General features: G+C 32.1%; 1 protein-coding gene across 1 annotated transcript in view; it reads right to left on the reverse strand.

The window, feature by feature from the left end:
• LOC126965433 (acetyl-CoA carboxylase) overlaps positions 1–13,824 on the reverse strand; it is a 147,856-nt gene extending 134,032 nt beyond the window's left edge. Inside the window, exon 1 of the mRNA XM_050809039.1 lies at positions 13,684–13,824. Coding sequence (XP_050664996.1) covers positions 13,684–13,762 — 79 coding nt within the window. The 5' untranslated portion in view covers positions 13,763–13,824. The remainder of the gene's footprint in view (positions 1–13,683) is intronic.
• Between the last annotated feature and the right edge of the window lie 2,841 nt (positions 13,825–16,665).

A 16,665-nucleotide genomic window follows, 5' to 3' on the forward strand; every position in this document is an offset into this window, starting at 1 on the left:
GTCCATAAAGTGTACTTACAAAATTTTAAAGATACATTTTGTTTTCTTGCATTTCAACTTAACAGAAACAGCGTAAAGAATACCTGATACTGTAATGTGTGATATTTTTGTAACTTTTTACATACAACTTCAAAATTGTGTATTTGTACGTACGCACGTACACTCGTCCTACATTAATATATTCTCTATTCTATGTTAATTTATATACAAACGCTGATACACAGTTCAAAGTATCACATTACTTCATTCGGAAAGGTTCATAAATTACAATGTAATTATATTTCATTACGATTCTGACACGTAACACGTATTTTTTTTACGTTATTGTTGGTATTTTCCTATGGGCCTAATGAGAAAGGTCATCATCGCTCAGAGGGCAATGGAAAGGGCTATGCTCGGTATTTGCCTGCGAGATCGAATCAGAAATGAGTAGAACCACAGGAGAACAAAAGTCGCCGAGATATCTCAGATTAAGCTGCAAAACTGAAGTATCAGTGGGCATGGCACAAAGTTCGACGGACAGATGGCCGTTGGGCCAGTAAAGTCATCGAATGGTGACCACGTACAGGTGCAATTTATATTTCTGACCCGAATATCCGTCCTATGTCGGTTTTGTCGACCCTTAGTAAAACTTTAGAAAAAAATAATTGTAAACTGAATGCTGACTTATTTTAACTCTCATAAGTTACTTCATATGAAACAATTTGGCTTTACTAGGGGACGTTCAACAACGGATGCAGGTGTTGTACTAATCAAGAATATTTTTGATGCCTGGGAGGAATCACAGAATGCACTTGGTATCTTCTATGATTTATCTAAGGTCTTTGATTGTGTTCAACATTCAACGCTGGTCAGGAAGCTACGTCACTATGGCATAAAGGTATCCTCTGATTCATATTGAAACAATAGAATTCAGAAGGTCCCCGTGAGTGGCAGGAGATCTCCTGGGACTCCTCTCAGTAAGGGGGGTAACACAAGTTTCTATTCTTGGACCGTTGCTCTTCCTTATCTACGTAAATGATCTTCCTAACCTTATAGGAAAAAAACATAAGGTAGTATTGTTATAGATATTTAAAGTGAGAAGAAACCAGGTTATGTATCAACCACATCGTGTACTGGTTTTGCGCTAATAACCTAATGCTAAATCGCAAAAAAAAAGAAATATATGAAATTAACCGTACTAAATGTCAAAAATGTAGTTGCAATGGTTTTGAGATGATAAAACTTCTTGGCATAAGTCCGCATTCCAAATTACAATGGAGCTCCCATATTGAAGGATTGGCTTAGTTCTGCAGCATACGCGGTTGAAAAGATTAGACAATTAACCAACGTAGATACGGCGCGACTAGTTTACTTTAGTTATTTTCATAATATTATGTCCTATGGTATATTGCTATGGGGCAATGCTGCCGATATCAATACCATTTTTGTGCTGTAGAAGAGGGCTATTTATAATCTAGGTCTTAAAGAATCATTGACAGCAAAATTTAAAGAAATAAACATCTGGACTGTTGCATCTCAATTTACTCTTGATTATGTTATGTATGTACATAGGCACATAAATGAATTTGCTCGAAACTGTCATAACCATAATGTTAACACCAGGGACAAACATACACTTATAATGCCTACTACTCGGCTAAGTCATGTTAGTAGTCTTTTGTGGCGTTGTATATGCTTTTACAACTAAAATCAAATGTATTAACAAATGTATTACGAAATGAATATTGACATAATAAATACAATAATTACGATATAAATTGAATCGCAGTAGGTGCAATCATTTATGTGATGAATGTGAAATGTTTGCTTCCGAGTCATGGATGTTTTTACATACGTTTAAATAAGTATATTCTATTAATTATATCGTTGTCTTGTACCCATAGTACAGTACATAATTTGTGTAAAAGTGTGTCCATATTTAATTTATTTATTTAATATGAAAAAATATAATAAATACTAACAATAAAGGCAAAATTTACAACAAAATACGGAAAATTTAGTTTCTTATTTGTTTAGTTTTAAATAACAATTAACTGTTATTTAATGCTATCTTAATGGTAACTGACGATGAATAAAAGTCTTTTTTTATTTCATTTTATACATAATATCCGGACGACCGAGCCTTGCTCGGATTTTTAAGAATGTACAAAACTTGAAAAAAAAAAAACTAATAGGACATCTGGATTCGAACCGGGGTCTTCTGCTTTCCGGATCACCCAATGTCCCATCTGAGCTATAAAAGTCTTGTATATAGTGGCGAAATTTACCTTTGTATTCTAATGTTATTGTAGCTGTTTCTCATTCAAACATGGATAAAACCATTTTTTTTAAATTGAAACCTAGCTAGATCGATTTATCACCCCCGAAATCCCCTGCATACTTAATTTTATGAAAATCGTTGGAGCCGTTTCCGAGATTCAGAGATTATATATATATATATATATATATATATCCGATTATATATATATATATATATATATACAAGAATTGCTCGTTTAAAGATATAAGATATAAAGAATCATTGAGAGAAAGATTTAAAGAAATAAACATCTTAACTGTCATTTCTCAATATATTTTTGATAATGTTATGCATGTACATAGGCACATAAATGTCGAATTTGCTAGATAATGTCATAACCATAATGTTAACACCAGGAACAAACGTAAACATATATGCTTACTACTCGGCTAAGTCGAGTTAGTAAGTCTTTTGAGGGGCGTTGTATATGCTTTTACAACAGGATCCCAGAAAATGTTCAAAATTATTACGAAATTCAAAAGAATTGTTAAAACACGTAAAGGTTTCTATAACATCAATGACTTTCCTAATGATAAGAAATTTTATTGTAAAATATTTCATTTTTACGATATTAAAAAATAAAGAAGTCCGCTGAGTTTTGTTGTGTCCGGCCTTCACTATCAGCTCTGTGGCATACTATTTCGAATGGGTGGTAGTTTTTGACGTTCAGTAAGTGATATTATGATATTCAGAATAAAAATATTTGAATTTGAATATATACGGTATATCTGAGCTAGTTTCATTAAACCGTACAGAAGTACATAAACTAGTAACAGAATATACAATACCTTGTGTATTTTTATGTAAAATTCCTCCGTACAAAAGGCTGTGTTATCTCAGGCGATCTGTAGCGACGACCTTTGCGAAATAAGGAATGAAAAGATTAAAACGAGCTCAGATAAGTATATTGTGTGTAGCTATTTTAAATCTGCTTTCATATTTATTCAAATACGAGTGACTGCTTTCGACTTTGTCCGAATAGATTTCAGTACCTAATAATGTTTATTGTTTTAATATTTGACGCATAAATATTTTTTAATAAAAACATATATATTACTGTTCAACTCTCAGATTGTGAGGGCAAAAAGATGACAGACAGCGGACTTCTTCTGATGAAGAAGAATTGCTGCCTTGACGAAAAACTTTTACTTCCTTAAGCATTTTTTATGATAAGTAGTGAGCGAGATCCCCTGATGCTATGTGACACACTGCGTATTACTATGTAGTGCCTGTCAGGACTCTTGAAACAACCAAATTCTGCACAGCATTACGATCAGTGAACGCATATAGATCATACGACTGCATTCGACAGCTTGAATCATATTTAGATGTGTTAAGGTCGCTCTCGCTTATTGATCAAGTATATTGCTATCCCTTTTATGCACACCTATAAAAATAGTGACAACAGTATTGTTGATGGTTGATTATGTATTGCCTTCTGGTGTACAAGTCAAATATCTATAGTCTCCCGCTTGTAAAAAAGTTTCGGGAGGAGAGCTTTTTTTATGGGAATCACTGTGGAAAACTGAATTTTAATGTTCTTTGAAGTTAAACTTCTTTTGGCGCGTAGTGAAAAACAGCACACACCGAAAATTCAACGACCTGACGTTAACTGGTCAACTAGACCATTATTATTTTTTAAACACAATTTAAATAAATCAATCAATCTAATGTAATCAACTTTCTTAAACTAATTAACATTGCGCATTTGTAATTTGGAAGCTAAGGGGATCGAGCGAAATCTCACGACTCCCCCTACAAGAGTAAAGGGAAGGAATCATCTCTCGCCATTTATGGATCCACCATTACATGGAAACAAGTGCTGAAAGATAAATGGAATAATAATATATATATTTTTAATGCATTAAAAGAAAATCTACAGCTACATACATTATATGTGTTACAGAATATAAAAGAAACAGCTAATTAACAGTTTTCACATATTGAAACAGAGAGAAAAAGAAAAATGCAGTAAATCGCAGCACACACAGTAAGATACAAACTATGAATTTAACACATTAATAAAACATAGAGAAGAAGTAGTATATAAAACAAGTGAAATAATTTTATTTTAACATTAAGAACTCCTGGCTAATCAACTGCTTAGCAATAGACACAGACATCTTAAAAACATCAAATGATGAGTCTTGAGCTCTAGAGTGGTAGTTGTTACTTGCTCACCATATAAAGGAATTTGTAATAGGTGGAAACTTTGGGTTGATATAGGGGAGGATTAAACCACGATAGAATGCAGGTGTTTTGAGTTTGATTTTTTCTATAAGGATAGGAGTGCCAACTGCACCAGAAGCGATTTTAAGCAGGTGAGATAGATCAACAATCTCACGTCTTTTAAATTTACATAGACTTTCATAATCAACGGACTTATAATTTTGTCGAAGAGGATAGCATAGGAACCTATAAAGATTTTTTTAAATATTCTTTATTCTACTATATAACAGTTTTAATGAGGAATTCACACTATGAGGGAATAATATTCAAGATACCTCCTCATTAAGGCAAAGTAAATTTTGAATGCCTCAGCGTGAGTGAAATTGCCGGAACTTCTCATAATGAAATCTAGAATTTTTGACCCTCGCGGTATGATTAACGGCCGTTTTTAATAACCATGTCCATTTTTAGTTTAACTTACTAGAGGTAGACAAATCTATCCTTTTACGCTTACTTACATTTCAATAACCTATCGACATACGAGCATTGTACTATAACTATATTGGACATAACTATGGGTAGATAAGATCTTGTCATTAAATGGTTATAGCAATGTCCGTAACTAGAAATACGTTATAGAAAACGTCCGGTAATCGATGTGTTTATCAAAGATTAATTTACTGTTGATATTAAGTTTATGTCAATTACGTATTCTCAATATAATCAGAGCTCATAAAAGCCTTGACGGATGTGAATATTTGTTTCTTTTAATACTAGCGTTGTTTAACAGAACGGAAAATTATTAAAAACCCAAATGACAATCTGAAAAAGAGAACAAATCGACGCTAGTAATTTTATTAATGTAAACTAGCTGCTGCCCGCGAGTTCGTCCTTGGAATGGGAATTTTGACTTTCGTTAAGCGACGTCACATCCTATTTTTAATAAAAATATTTGAATTAGAATTTGTGGACGTTCTAAGCAGCAAAAATGTTTAATATTTAGGCAAATTTTGATTTAAATTTGTGATTCAATTCAATTCAATTTATTTATTAAAAGATTATTAAATTACAAAATAAAGAAAATTTTAATAAAGTAAAAAGGTATAAATTAATCTACAGGTAAAGTATATAAGTAAACAATATCTTCAAAGTAATGACTATTAACTAATACAAATAAAGCCTTCTTACAATTAATAAAATTAAGGGGATAGATGTTTGCGATAAGATAAATACATACCGGTAGATAGATAAAAGAAACTATTAACTACTTTTTGCTGCTTCGTAACTCACAGTAAGTATTCTTATCATTTTATGCCAAATTTAACTGAAATCACTGCTCAACAAATAGACAAACCTAGAGAGATAAAAAAAAATTTATTGGGTTCGCGTAAACGTACGTAAATGTTCAACGTATACTCAAAGTTAGTACAAACGCGGCACGCTCTCGATTGTTTTAAATACATAATTAATTTATACTGTTTGATATATCTGATGATCCATGGTCTAGGAGCTAGACTAGAGTGTCCGAAATCAGCCGAAACATACAGACGGATAGTATTTAAAATTGGTTTTCTGGTACCTTGAAGTCATTTATATTAATAACTAGCTGACCCGGCAAACGTTGTTTTGCCATATAAAGTATAATTCACGCGATAGTTTTATAAGTAATAAAATATTGCTTATATTATATATAGCCTGTACATCATTTTGTTCTATTGTCAATAGTTTTTGCAGCGCACGCAAAAATAGGTTTTCGATTTTACACCTTGTGTTACAAAATAGCAATTTTATTATGGATCCCTAATTATGAAAAAAAAACACTGCCTATAGCCTTCCTCGATAAATGGACTACCCAACACTGAAAGAATCATTCAAATCGGACCAGTAGTACCAGAGATTAGCGCGTTCAAACAAACAAACAAACAAACAAACAAACAAACAAACAAACAAACAAACAAACAAACAAACAAACAAACAAACAAACAAACAAACAAACAAACAAACAAACAAACAAACAAGCAAACACTGCAGCTTTATATATTAGTATAGATATTGTACTTACAATCACACAAACTAAAATGTAACCTTCTCTCGGAGTATTTCAAATTGAAATACTGCTTTTAAATAATTTCAATGCAAATGGCTACTCCAGAAAACTATTTGCTAAAATATAAGACTATATAGATATATATACACAAATAAAATTTGAAAAACAAAATTTTATGAACGATACGTCACTCGAACGGTTAGCTCAGTTGGTTAGAGCACTGGCACGGAACGCCAGAGGTCGTGGGTTCGAGTCCCGCATCGTTCATAATATTTTGTTTTTCAAATTTTATTTGTGTATTAATCCTAGAAAAGAGTTATCAATTTAAAAATCATAACAAATTATAAAGATATACATAGTTTAACACTTTCATCAAAAGTACCTACCTCAGAAAACTAACATCTACTACATACCCATTTATTTTTCTCATGAAATTTTGTGAGCATATTGAGTAGGTCTGAGAATCGGCCAACATCTATTTTTCATACCCCTAAATGTTAAGGGTGGTCCAAACGAAATTTTTTTTGTTAATTTTTTTGAATTTTTTTTTAAATTTGTTTGATTATGAGTCAGCATTAAAAAATACATACAACTTCAAATTTTCACCCATCTACGATCAACAGTTACTTTTGTATCGCGATTTTAATATCGGCAATACAACGTTTGCTGGGTCAGCTAGTAATATACAACGTGAACCAGAAAGGGTATAACATCCCTTCAATGGTACGTTATTTGGGTCATATGCAATAGTATAGTGATGTTAAAGTTTTAATAAAAAAATAAAAAAAAAAGAAAAAAACTTCCCTACGAAATAAAAATATTATTTTTCAATTTCTTTTCTTAGACAACCCTAACTTTTAAAGAGACTGTCATTTTTAGGCGGGACCTTTGATTGTAAACAGAATGAGGTCACCTACCTATGGACTTAAACATAAACAATAATCTATGATAAAGGAGTATGCACACTACATGAAATGTGGCTTGTGTCTATGTATTTATTCATTCATTTTTTACTTCCTGTTATTGCGAAACAAATAAACAAAATAAGAAATTACATAACATTACACAGTTTCACATCTGTATTCCTGAAGGGTTAGAGGTGTATTTTTTCCTCCCACGTTTCACTATGTTTAATTCCCACGTAATAGGTGGCAAGCATGTACATTTCCGAACTATGGGCTAGTGAGAAATTTCCTACGAAAAACTCAATAACTGCCCCATTCCATACCCAGGCCGGGTAGAAAACCCGGTTCGGGAATTGAATACCTACGTACCTATTATTAATACGAGGATGGTCAAAGATCCATATTTGACAAAAAAAATCCGTGAAGAACAATTTCTTAATAGGAGTCTATTAGAATTATCTTTATTGGATAAAACATTTTTGAATGTCAAGTCTCATTTACCCAGTAATAACAACAGCTACAGTGCCATTCAGACCAAACCATAATAATGCTTACACATTTTTGCTTCACGGCAGAAAAAGGTGCCGTTGTGGTACCCATAATCTACAATTACAAATTTAGAATTATTTTCAATATAACTTGAAGAAAACTTCAAATAATTCTACATTGAAGTGCTTATGTAATAACTTATCAAAAATGTGAACTCATTTAATTTCGAACATAATAAACAAATCTTGAATTAAAGATGGTGCAGTGTGTAGGATGCCTTTAGAATAGACATTTACACACACAGAACAGTAAATATCGTGTTTCAAAGCACAATTCAAAGAGTATTAACGCAGACAGGCCGATCTTTTCAACCTAACATATTTAAATAAACACAAAATGTTAAAACACAGTTACAATTACACTAGTTTTTATCTTTTAAACGTGTTTTATTTAAATGTGTAACACTCGCGGAAATCAGAGTAAATACTAACATAACATAGTTTCATAATTAGATTAGAATTAACTATCTTTATTGGGTAATACATAACTACAGTAAATACAAATTTAGAAGTATTTTCAATGTCAGCTAAAGCAAATGCACATACAAAATAAGTTTGTCTACATGGCAAAATGAGACCACAAATTGCTTCACAGCTGCAATGAATAGTAGGCATTTTACTATTATCTGATATTATGTCACATCTACGTTTTTCATCTGTTTTAGGTCAAAGAGAGTTCAAAAATAGTTCAATAAAGGCCTTTGACACAGTTTCTATTCCCATTCTTGTGCGCAGATTTGAGGGCCTGGGAATTCGTGACAAAGTCCTCTCTCTCTCCTAGAGAGCTACCTAAATAACCCAATACAGGAAGTTAAGGTTGACCTCTATCATAGCACAATGGAAAATGTAAAATTTGGCATACCACAGGGCAGTGTCCTCGGCCCGACACTCTTTTTAATCTATATTAACGACCTATGTAACCTCCAGATCGACGGGGCGATTATATTCACAAATGCTGATGACACAGACATTGTTTTCTGTGGTATCTCGTGGGAAGCCGTACAGAGGAAGGCTGAGATGGGCCTTGAAAGAGTATCAAATTGGCTAAACCAAAATCTATTGTCACTCAATATAGCAAAAACAAACTATATATGTTTCTCTCCACATGACAGATACCAGCCCGTTCAAGACTTCTATATCAGAATCCATTCATGCTCCAACCCACACGATTTGACTTGTAATTGTCCTTCCATAGAAAAGGTTAATTGTACCAAATATCTCGGCATCCTGATTGACCAAAGGTTAAGTTGGCATGGCATCCCCAAATCGAACTGGTCATAACCAGGGTGAAAGAACTTATCTGGATTGTTAAATCTCTGCGGCACGTTATGAAAAGCACAGTCCTTAATAAAATATACATCGCTTTGGCTCAATCTGTGATCACCTACTGCATCCAAACTCAAACCCACTCACTCACACACACACAGTTTTCAGACATGTTTTCATTGTGCGATAATTGTAAAATTTGGTTTTTAATCATTTTTGTTTATTTCTTTATTGTTTATTAAATAATATATATCTGCTAAGGAACTTGCGAGATATTCGCAATACAAGTGTCCTAAAACAACTTACTGGGAAGTCTCAACCACTAAAAATGTATATGTAATCTTTGAAATAAACGAAATTTACAAAAAAAAAATAAGTTACAAGGAGACCGCTGAGTTACTCTACTGTTATATCACTTGCGTGCTTATGCCAAGCTGATTCACAACGTTTAAAATAACGTCACAGTACTGTGATTACACAGATTTGTATATAATATAGTTTTAAATTCTTATGCTTACGAATAATTGTAAAGTTGTTAAACCTAATAATATTATATTAAGTATATAAATTATACTCACACAAATTTTTTTTGGGATCTATTTTGAGCAAAAAGAATAAATGAAATATTTTGCTAATGTTATGAGTTTATGAATATTAACAAAAATACTACTTGCTCTTCGTATTATTAATTAACCTCGTCTAGATAAAGTTGTCACTATTTTACGCGTTTTTGACCCACTTTAACCGACCGAGGACATACATTAAATTGATATAATTATTCAATTTTACAATTTGCAAAATAAGATTTTTCCTAATTTATATAATTTTTTCATCAATCGATAAGGCAGAAATTGGAGTTCATTTTTAATTTCAACCATTATCTTTTCAGCCAAAGTGTGCTTTTTAGTTTTATTAAACTACTTTTATTATTGTTTCCTACATATTATACGTTTCAACATGGATATGACTTGCAACTCATTCCAGAGTTAACAAAGGAGAAAGTCGAACTTGGAAACAGCATTGTGGGAGCAAACGAAATCAGATGTATTTGATTTAAATATACATGTGTAGTCATTGTTGTTTTATTTAAGTCTGAGTTCCTAGCCCCGACTACATTAAGGCTTAATTTGATAGAAGCAAGAAGTAAAAATGAACGCCTTGTTATACTATAACAGCGCTATTGTTAACCAATATTGGGAACAAAAATAAGGTACAATATTTTTGCAATTTACCTTATAATTGTTAAAGTAAGTAGTAGTTGTTGGTAAAAACTTTTACAAAACAATTCCGAATTCAAACATGCAGATTCTTTAAGAATGTTTAACTAAAACTTTATATAAACGATAAAAAAAAAAAAACAAAATTACACCATGTGAATAAGAAAAATTACTGAAAATGAGCACATTATAAATCAAATCAAAATTACATCATACATTTAGGCCAAGGAAAAGACACTTATGAATGTTTAAAGTTATATGTATTACCAGATACCAAAGCAATCACGGGTAATTCCCAGATGGAAACAGCGATGAATAGAGAGAAACAGAAGATAGAAGAGACTAATTATGGAATCAATCTCTGTTGTTCAATTTGTAGTAAATAAATTTTTTGTGTTTATTTTTTAATAGTGACAACCCACCCCCTCGTACTTTCTCCTACCTTTTCAATCATAGCTGATTTAAGCATAAGCAATGGTAGTTAAAACTTAGAAAAACTTCTCGAATTATTTTAAAAAGCACGTGACTTAAAATGTAAATAAACCTATTTGTTCAAAGTGGCCATTGTTGGCACATTCTAGTGAACAAACCTAATTTTCAATGTTTCCCATAGGAAATGTTTGAACCTAATAGCTTTTGATCCCGACCACATAGAAACCCCACACTCAAGATATTAAGCTTTTCTCATTACGATCTAACGTAACTAACATATTTTACGGGTCTTGCCTATTGTGGTTGCTATCGAATAAAATTTCCATTGCTTGGTGCAATATATATAAATATTCTCTATTTATAGAGCATTAGCAATAAGACCCCAAGCTCAAAAGAAAATACAATTAAAAAGAATATTAAAATCATTATTATAATCAATATAGGCGATTACAAGACAACATCCCTGTTAGGTTTGGGAAATATTTTTATTTTTTTCATTACAATGCAGTACCCTACAATTGCGCTCGTCACCTCGAGACATAAGATGTTAAGTCTAATTTTCCCAGTAATTTCACTAGCTGCGGTGTCCATTAGACCGATTTAGAATGTAGGTTAAATCTTCTGTATGTAAACTGCGATGGAATATCCCAAGGCAACGTTTTCAGCTCCAGACGTCTGATATAAAAATTATTTTTCTCCAAAATTTTTTTTTAAAAGGTTCGACTGAGTATCGTTAATTTTTTCCTAAGAATTTAAGAGTTCCGCTATTTTATTATGGATCCCATAGTCAGAACCTCACCAAACTCTAATCAAACTTAGTACATCCTTACCTTGATATTGAGTTATTGGTCCATTTGTCGCGCAAATTATTAATGCGAATTTAAGATTTTTATGGGTTTCTCGTGGATATCATTCTCAGAACTGGACCAAATTGTAATGGGACTCTTCGGGAAGCACAAAAAAAGAATCATCAAAATCAGTTCACCCAATCGAATGTTTTGATTTCTGAGGCAACAAACATAAAAAAATACAGTGGAATTGAGAACCTCATCCTTGTTTGAAGTCAGTTAAAAAAAAACTATTGACGAAAGACAAGAACTGATAAACATGTGTTCAATATGTTTTGCAGATAATATTGAAAATTATATACATACTAGCTGACCCGACAGACGTTGTTCTGTAGATAATAAAAAAAATACTGTTTTTTACTTATTTGTCATAATTTTTCATTACATCAAGAATTATTTCGTAACGTATGCTCCTTGTTGTTATAATGAAATTGTTTCACAGCAGAACTGTCAAACCGTGTGTCATTAAATTCTCTCACAGAAAATATGTCCATACAAAACTAATATTGGAAATAAAATCAATTATGCGTCCCAAATCGAAATAAGTACTATCCTATCTCTCAAGTTGGACTAAACTGCACTCCATGAAGTTATCCCCATTTAAATCCGTTCATTATTTTAGGAGTCCATCGCGGACAAACAACGTGTCACGTAATTTATATATATTAAGATTATTCTTGAGGGTTCCGTAGCTGTCAGCCAAATGGTAACCAACGGGAAACCAAAAACTTAAGACTCCCCTGTCCATCCGTTTTCAATCAGCAGGCTGTAGTCTGTATTTACTTTTGCCGCAATGCAAATCGAGATGACCAATTACAACAGGTCTCGTTGCTGGTTACAAAAATGTTTATTTGACAAAAATATTTAAATATCTTGTGTTATGTTATCCTGTACGATGGTACGGAACGTATCGTGCTTGCTTTACGTATTGTACTTGCAATTATACACCTTTGAGGATTTGTTTGTGGAGTGATTGTGGAGGCACCTTTGCACAGGATGCCGGCTAGATTATTGGTACCACAACGGTGCCTATTTCTGCCGTGAAGCTGTAATGTGTAATCATTACTGTGTTTCGGTCTGAAGGGTGCCGTAGCTAGTGAAATTACTGGGCAAATGAGACTTAATTAATCTTATGTCTCAAGGTGACGAGCGCAGGTATAGTGCCGCTCAGAATTTTTGGGTTTTTCAAGAATCCTGAGCGGCATTCTAATGGGCAGGGCGTATCAATTACGATCAGTTGAACGTCGTAATTAAAAATCGCAATTCCAGCCCCATTCTTCCCTCTCTAAGCATCCAAAGGATTTTTGGCTATTATAATAATTGTATGTTTGAGGGGATTGAAAAACTTGAGCACAAAACATTAAAATTACTTACAACTATAATTTATGCAATAAAATTGTTATCGTGATCTACGTGTTAAAAAATTAATTACTTCAGTACCTATCATCAGTTTGTATGTCAAGTTGTTGGTAGGTAGATACTTGGTAGGTATCTATTTATAAATGAAATTTCTATTAAAAAATCATAAAAGAAATTTATTATTAATAATTACTATGTAAGTAAGTACGTACCTATGTAAAAATAGGTTAAACAGGGGTAGGGCCTTAGATCATTTTTACGTTGGTAGGGCCTATCTTATCTATTATATTCTTTGCTAGGGCATGAAATTGGAACAGAACTCAGATGAGTCGACAATATTTCAAAAATATTTTTATATAAACTTAACCCAGTGCGATTGAGTTTTAATCTATCCTGAAGAGTATTCCTACATAATATTTACAAATCGTGTTATTTTAAAATTAAATACAAAATAATAAATTTCATTGCCATTAAAATCATTTCATAAATAAACGTTTACTAATGTAATTTTAAAGTAAACGACAATTTTAAACATGCAGTATATTTAAATTATAATTAATACTAAAATAAATAATTATATAATTACTTACATATACTCCGAGCTGGAGTGAAAGCCGACTTAACAATATAATATAACAGTACTCCAAATATTAAAGCAATTATTATCATCAAATTAAAAAAAAATACACCACAACACTGACTGATAACAAAAAAAAAAACACCCAACCCCGTCAAAGAATAGCGCGCGAATGTAACAAAGTTAAATAATAATTATGAATGTCAAATGTCAATATCACTGGCGACTGCTATGATAGAGGCACATTCTAATTATTTAATTACTTAATGAAATGCGCATCGTAATAATATTAACGGTCTTGACAACACAAGTCACAACCATAACCACGATTCTTTCACGCGGTCTGTCGTTTGACAGCTTGTGGCAATTGATTTACATGTGTACTTAAAGCGAGCTCAGCGCTGATAGAATGTTGCGTATAATATACTTAATTAAAACCTAAGCGCTCTAAGCGCTGTTTGTTTTAACTTCTATCGTACGATCTTTATGAACTCGATACCTACCTAGTACTATAGTACTGATAATAATATGATTGCCGATTCTAAACTATATTTGGCCCACATAACTGAATACAAAAGACACCGGGTGAAACTTCCTATGGAATAAAAACGAAATAAACAGATGTGTTTACTTAAGTAGTACGCGTGTGAGTTGTTGTTCGTATATTAATATTTTTTAATTGTATGCGATAAATTTGTATATAATAATATACCTACTTAATAAAATAAAATTATAACAAAAATCAACCAACTTCAAAAACAGTATTCCAAAACAATAGATAAAATATACGCTAAAAAGTATGAAAATAATTGCGTATTTTTATACAATCTAATTAATTTTAAATCTAATTCAATTAACGATTATTGCTATTTCTGGAATCGGTGTCCCGCTTCCTATTTTTTTTTTTAGATTTTAGTGAATCTAAACTACACCAACTTATAATTTGTCTAAATTTGTGTAAGCGCATTGCAATTTTATTACAGACAGTTAGAAATTCCGCCACAGATCGCAACCTTACTGTAAGTTGTTTAAAGGATTGATTGAATTGATCGTTATATTCGACTACGACAATTATTTGACCATATCTACGTTACGTGACTGAAATATCCTAATAGCTTAAAAAGATTCGGTCGAGTATCTTTAATTTGCTCCGAAGAATTGAAGAGTTTTTGTTTTGAGAGTTTACTTTGTCATGGATTCCATAATCAGAACCTAACCAAACTCTCACCTTTGAAGTATATCCTTTCCATTAAAAAAAGAATTATCAAAATCCGTTGGCGCGATATTGAGTTATTCGTATATTTGTTGTACAGCGTATACGTACAGCAAATTTAAGACTTTTATGGTTTTCTCATGGATACAATGGGACCACACGAGAAGCTTTCAAATAAAAAAAGAATTATCAAAATCGGTTCACCCAGTCCAAAGTTTCGAGGTAACAAAAATAAAAAAAAACATACCGACGAATTGAGAGCCTTCTCCTTTTTTGAAGTCGGTTAGTAAAAAGGACTGGGGCTGGATAAATACATAGGTAATGCATTTAATTTTTATTGGATACATTAAATGACTATTTCATTTTTCATTGAACTATGAAAAATTAAATGTACGTTCACTTATCTATAAGTAAATTACGGACGGAATTACCCCAGTGCACCCTGTACTGGGGTAATTCCGTCAGGAATTTATACGAGATGACTAGTCCACATTTAGGTTTATTATTCAAATTAGGTTTAGATTTAGTGCCTTTATTGTTTAAAGTCTGATTACTTAATGAAAAGATATGTGATAAGATTGTACAAAATGTAAAATTGTAAAAATGTACTAGATTCTTAAATATTTAGTTCGGTCCTTTAAATTTAGAATTGAAATGTTGAGTCATATTTTTGGCTTCTATTTGCCGAATATATAAATTACGAATTATCTTGGGGTGATTCTGAAATTATTAAAAATTAGATTTTTTGAAAAAGTTTAAAACCTCCTCCTCAAAAAAATGGCATACGAAAAAATAAATATAACTTACTGATGTAAAAACTTTTATTTGGTAATAAAGTCGATCTAAATTAGTTTTATTTTGATTTTTAGGAAATTATTTATTATGTCAAAAATAATAAGGTAGATTCAAATTGACTTTCTCCTGTATTTACTAAAATATAGAATAAAAAAAAATATCGAGTGCGGCCTCCACTGGCTGAAATAACTGCTGCAATTCTTCGTGGTATACTTTGGATGGGTTTTAGGGTACCGTAGCCAAATGGCAAAAAACTGAACCCTTATAGATCGTCATGTCTGTCTTTCTGTCCGTGTATGTCATAACCACTTTTTACCAAAACTATTAGAACTATACTGTTGAAACTTGGTAAGTATATGTATTTTGTGAACCGCATTAACATTTTCATACAAAAATAGAAAAAAATACAATAAATTTTAGTGGTTACAATACAATAAATACTTAGAACTGAAACTCAAATACTTTTTTTCATCAAACTCATACCCATACATTTCATATAGGGATAGGTCTTCTTTCTAAACTAAATAGTTTTAGAGACACTTCCAAAGTGGTAAAATGTGTGCCACCCCACCCTGTAACTTCTAAAATAAGAGACTGATAAAACAAAAAAAAATATATGATGTACAATACCATGCAAACTTCCACCGAACATTGGTTTGAACGAGATCTTTTTAGTAAGTAGTTTTTTTAATACGTATAATTTTGAGCAAAGATTTTTTGCCTTTTCCATTTGAGTAATTTAATATCATTTTTCTTTCTATATAAATTTTATATTATGTTACTTGCTGCTACGGAACTCTTCATGAATGAGTCCGACTCGCATTTGGCCGCTTTTTTTTGAGTTCTTAAGGAATACGCTCCCATTCGGCAATTTGAAACTCTCAGATGTTCTGTCGTGCTGGGTGTACAGCTTGAACACGTCGTTTTAGGAAGTCCCAAAGGAATTAAGGTCGGGACCTCTTGCTGGCTAATCGAAATGGTGGATCC

This window comes from Leptidea sinapis, chromosome 7 (assembly GCF_905404315.1).
Source record: "Leptidea sinapis chromosome 7, ilLepSina1.1, whole genome shotgun sequence".
Taxonomy (NCBI): Eukaryota; Metazoa; Arthropoda; class Insecta; order Lepidoptera; family Pieridae; genus Leptidea; species Leptidea sinapis.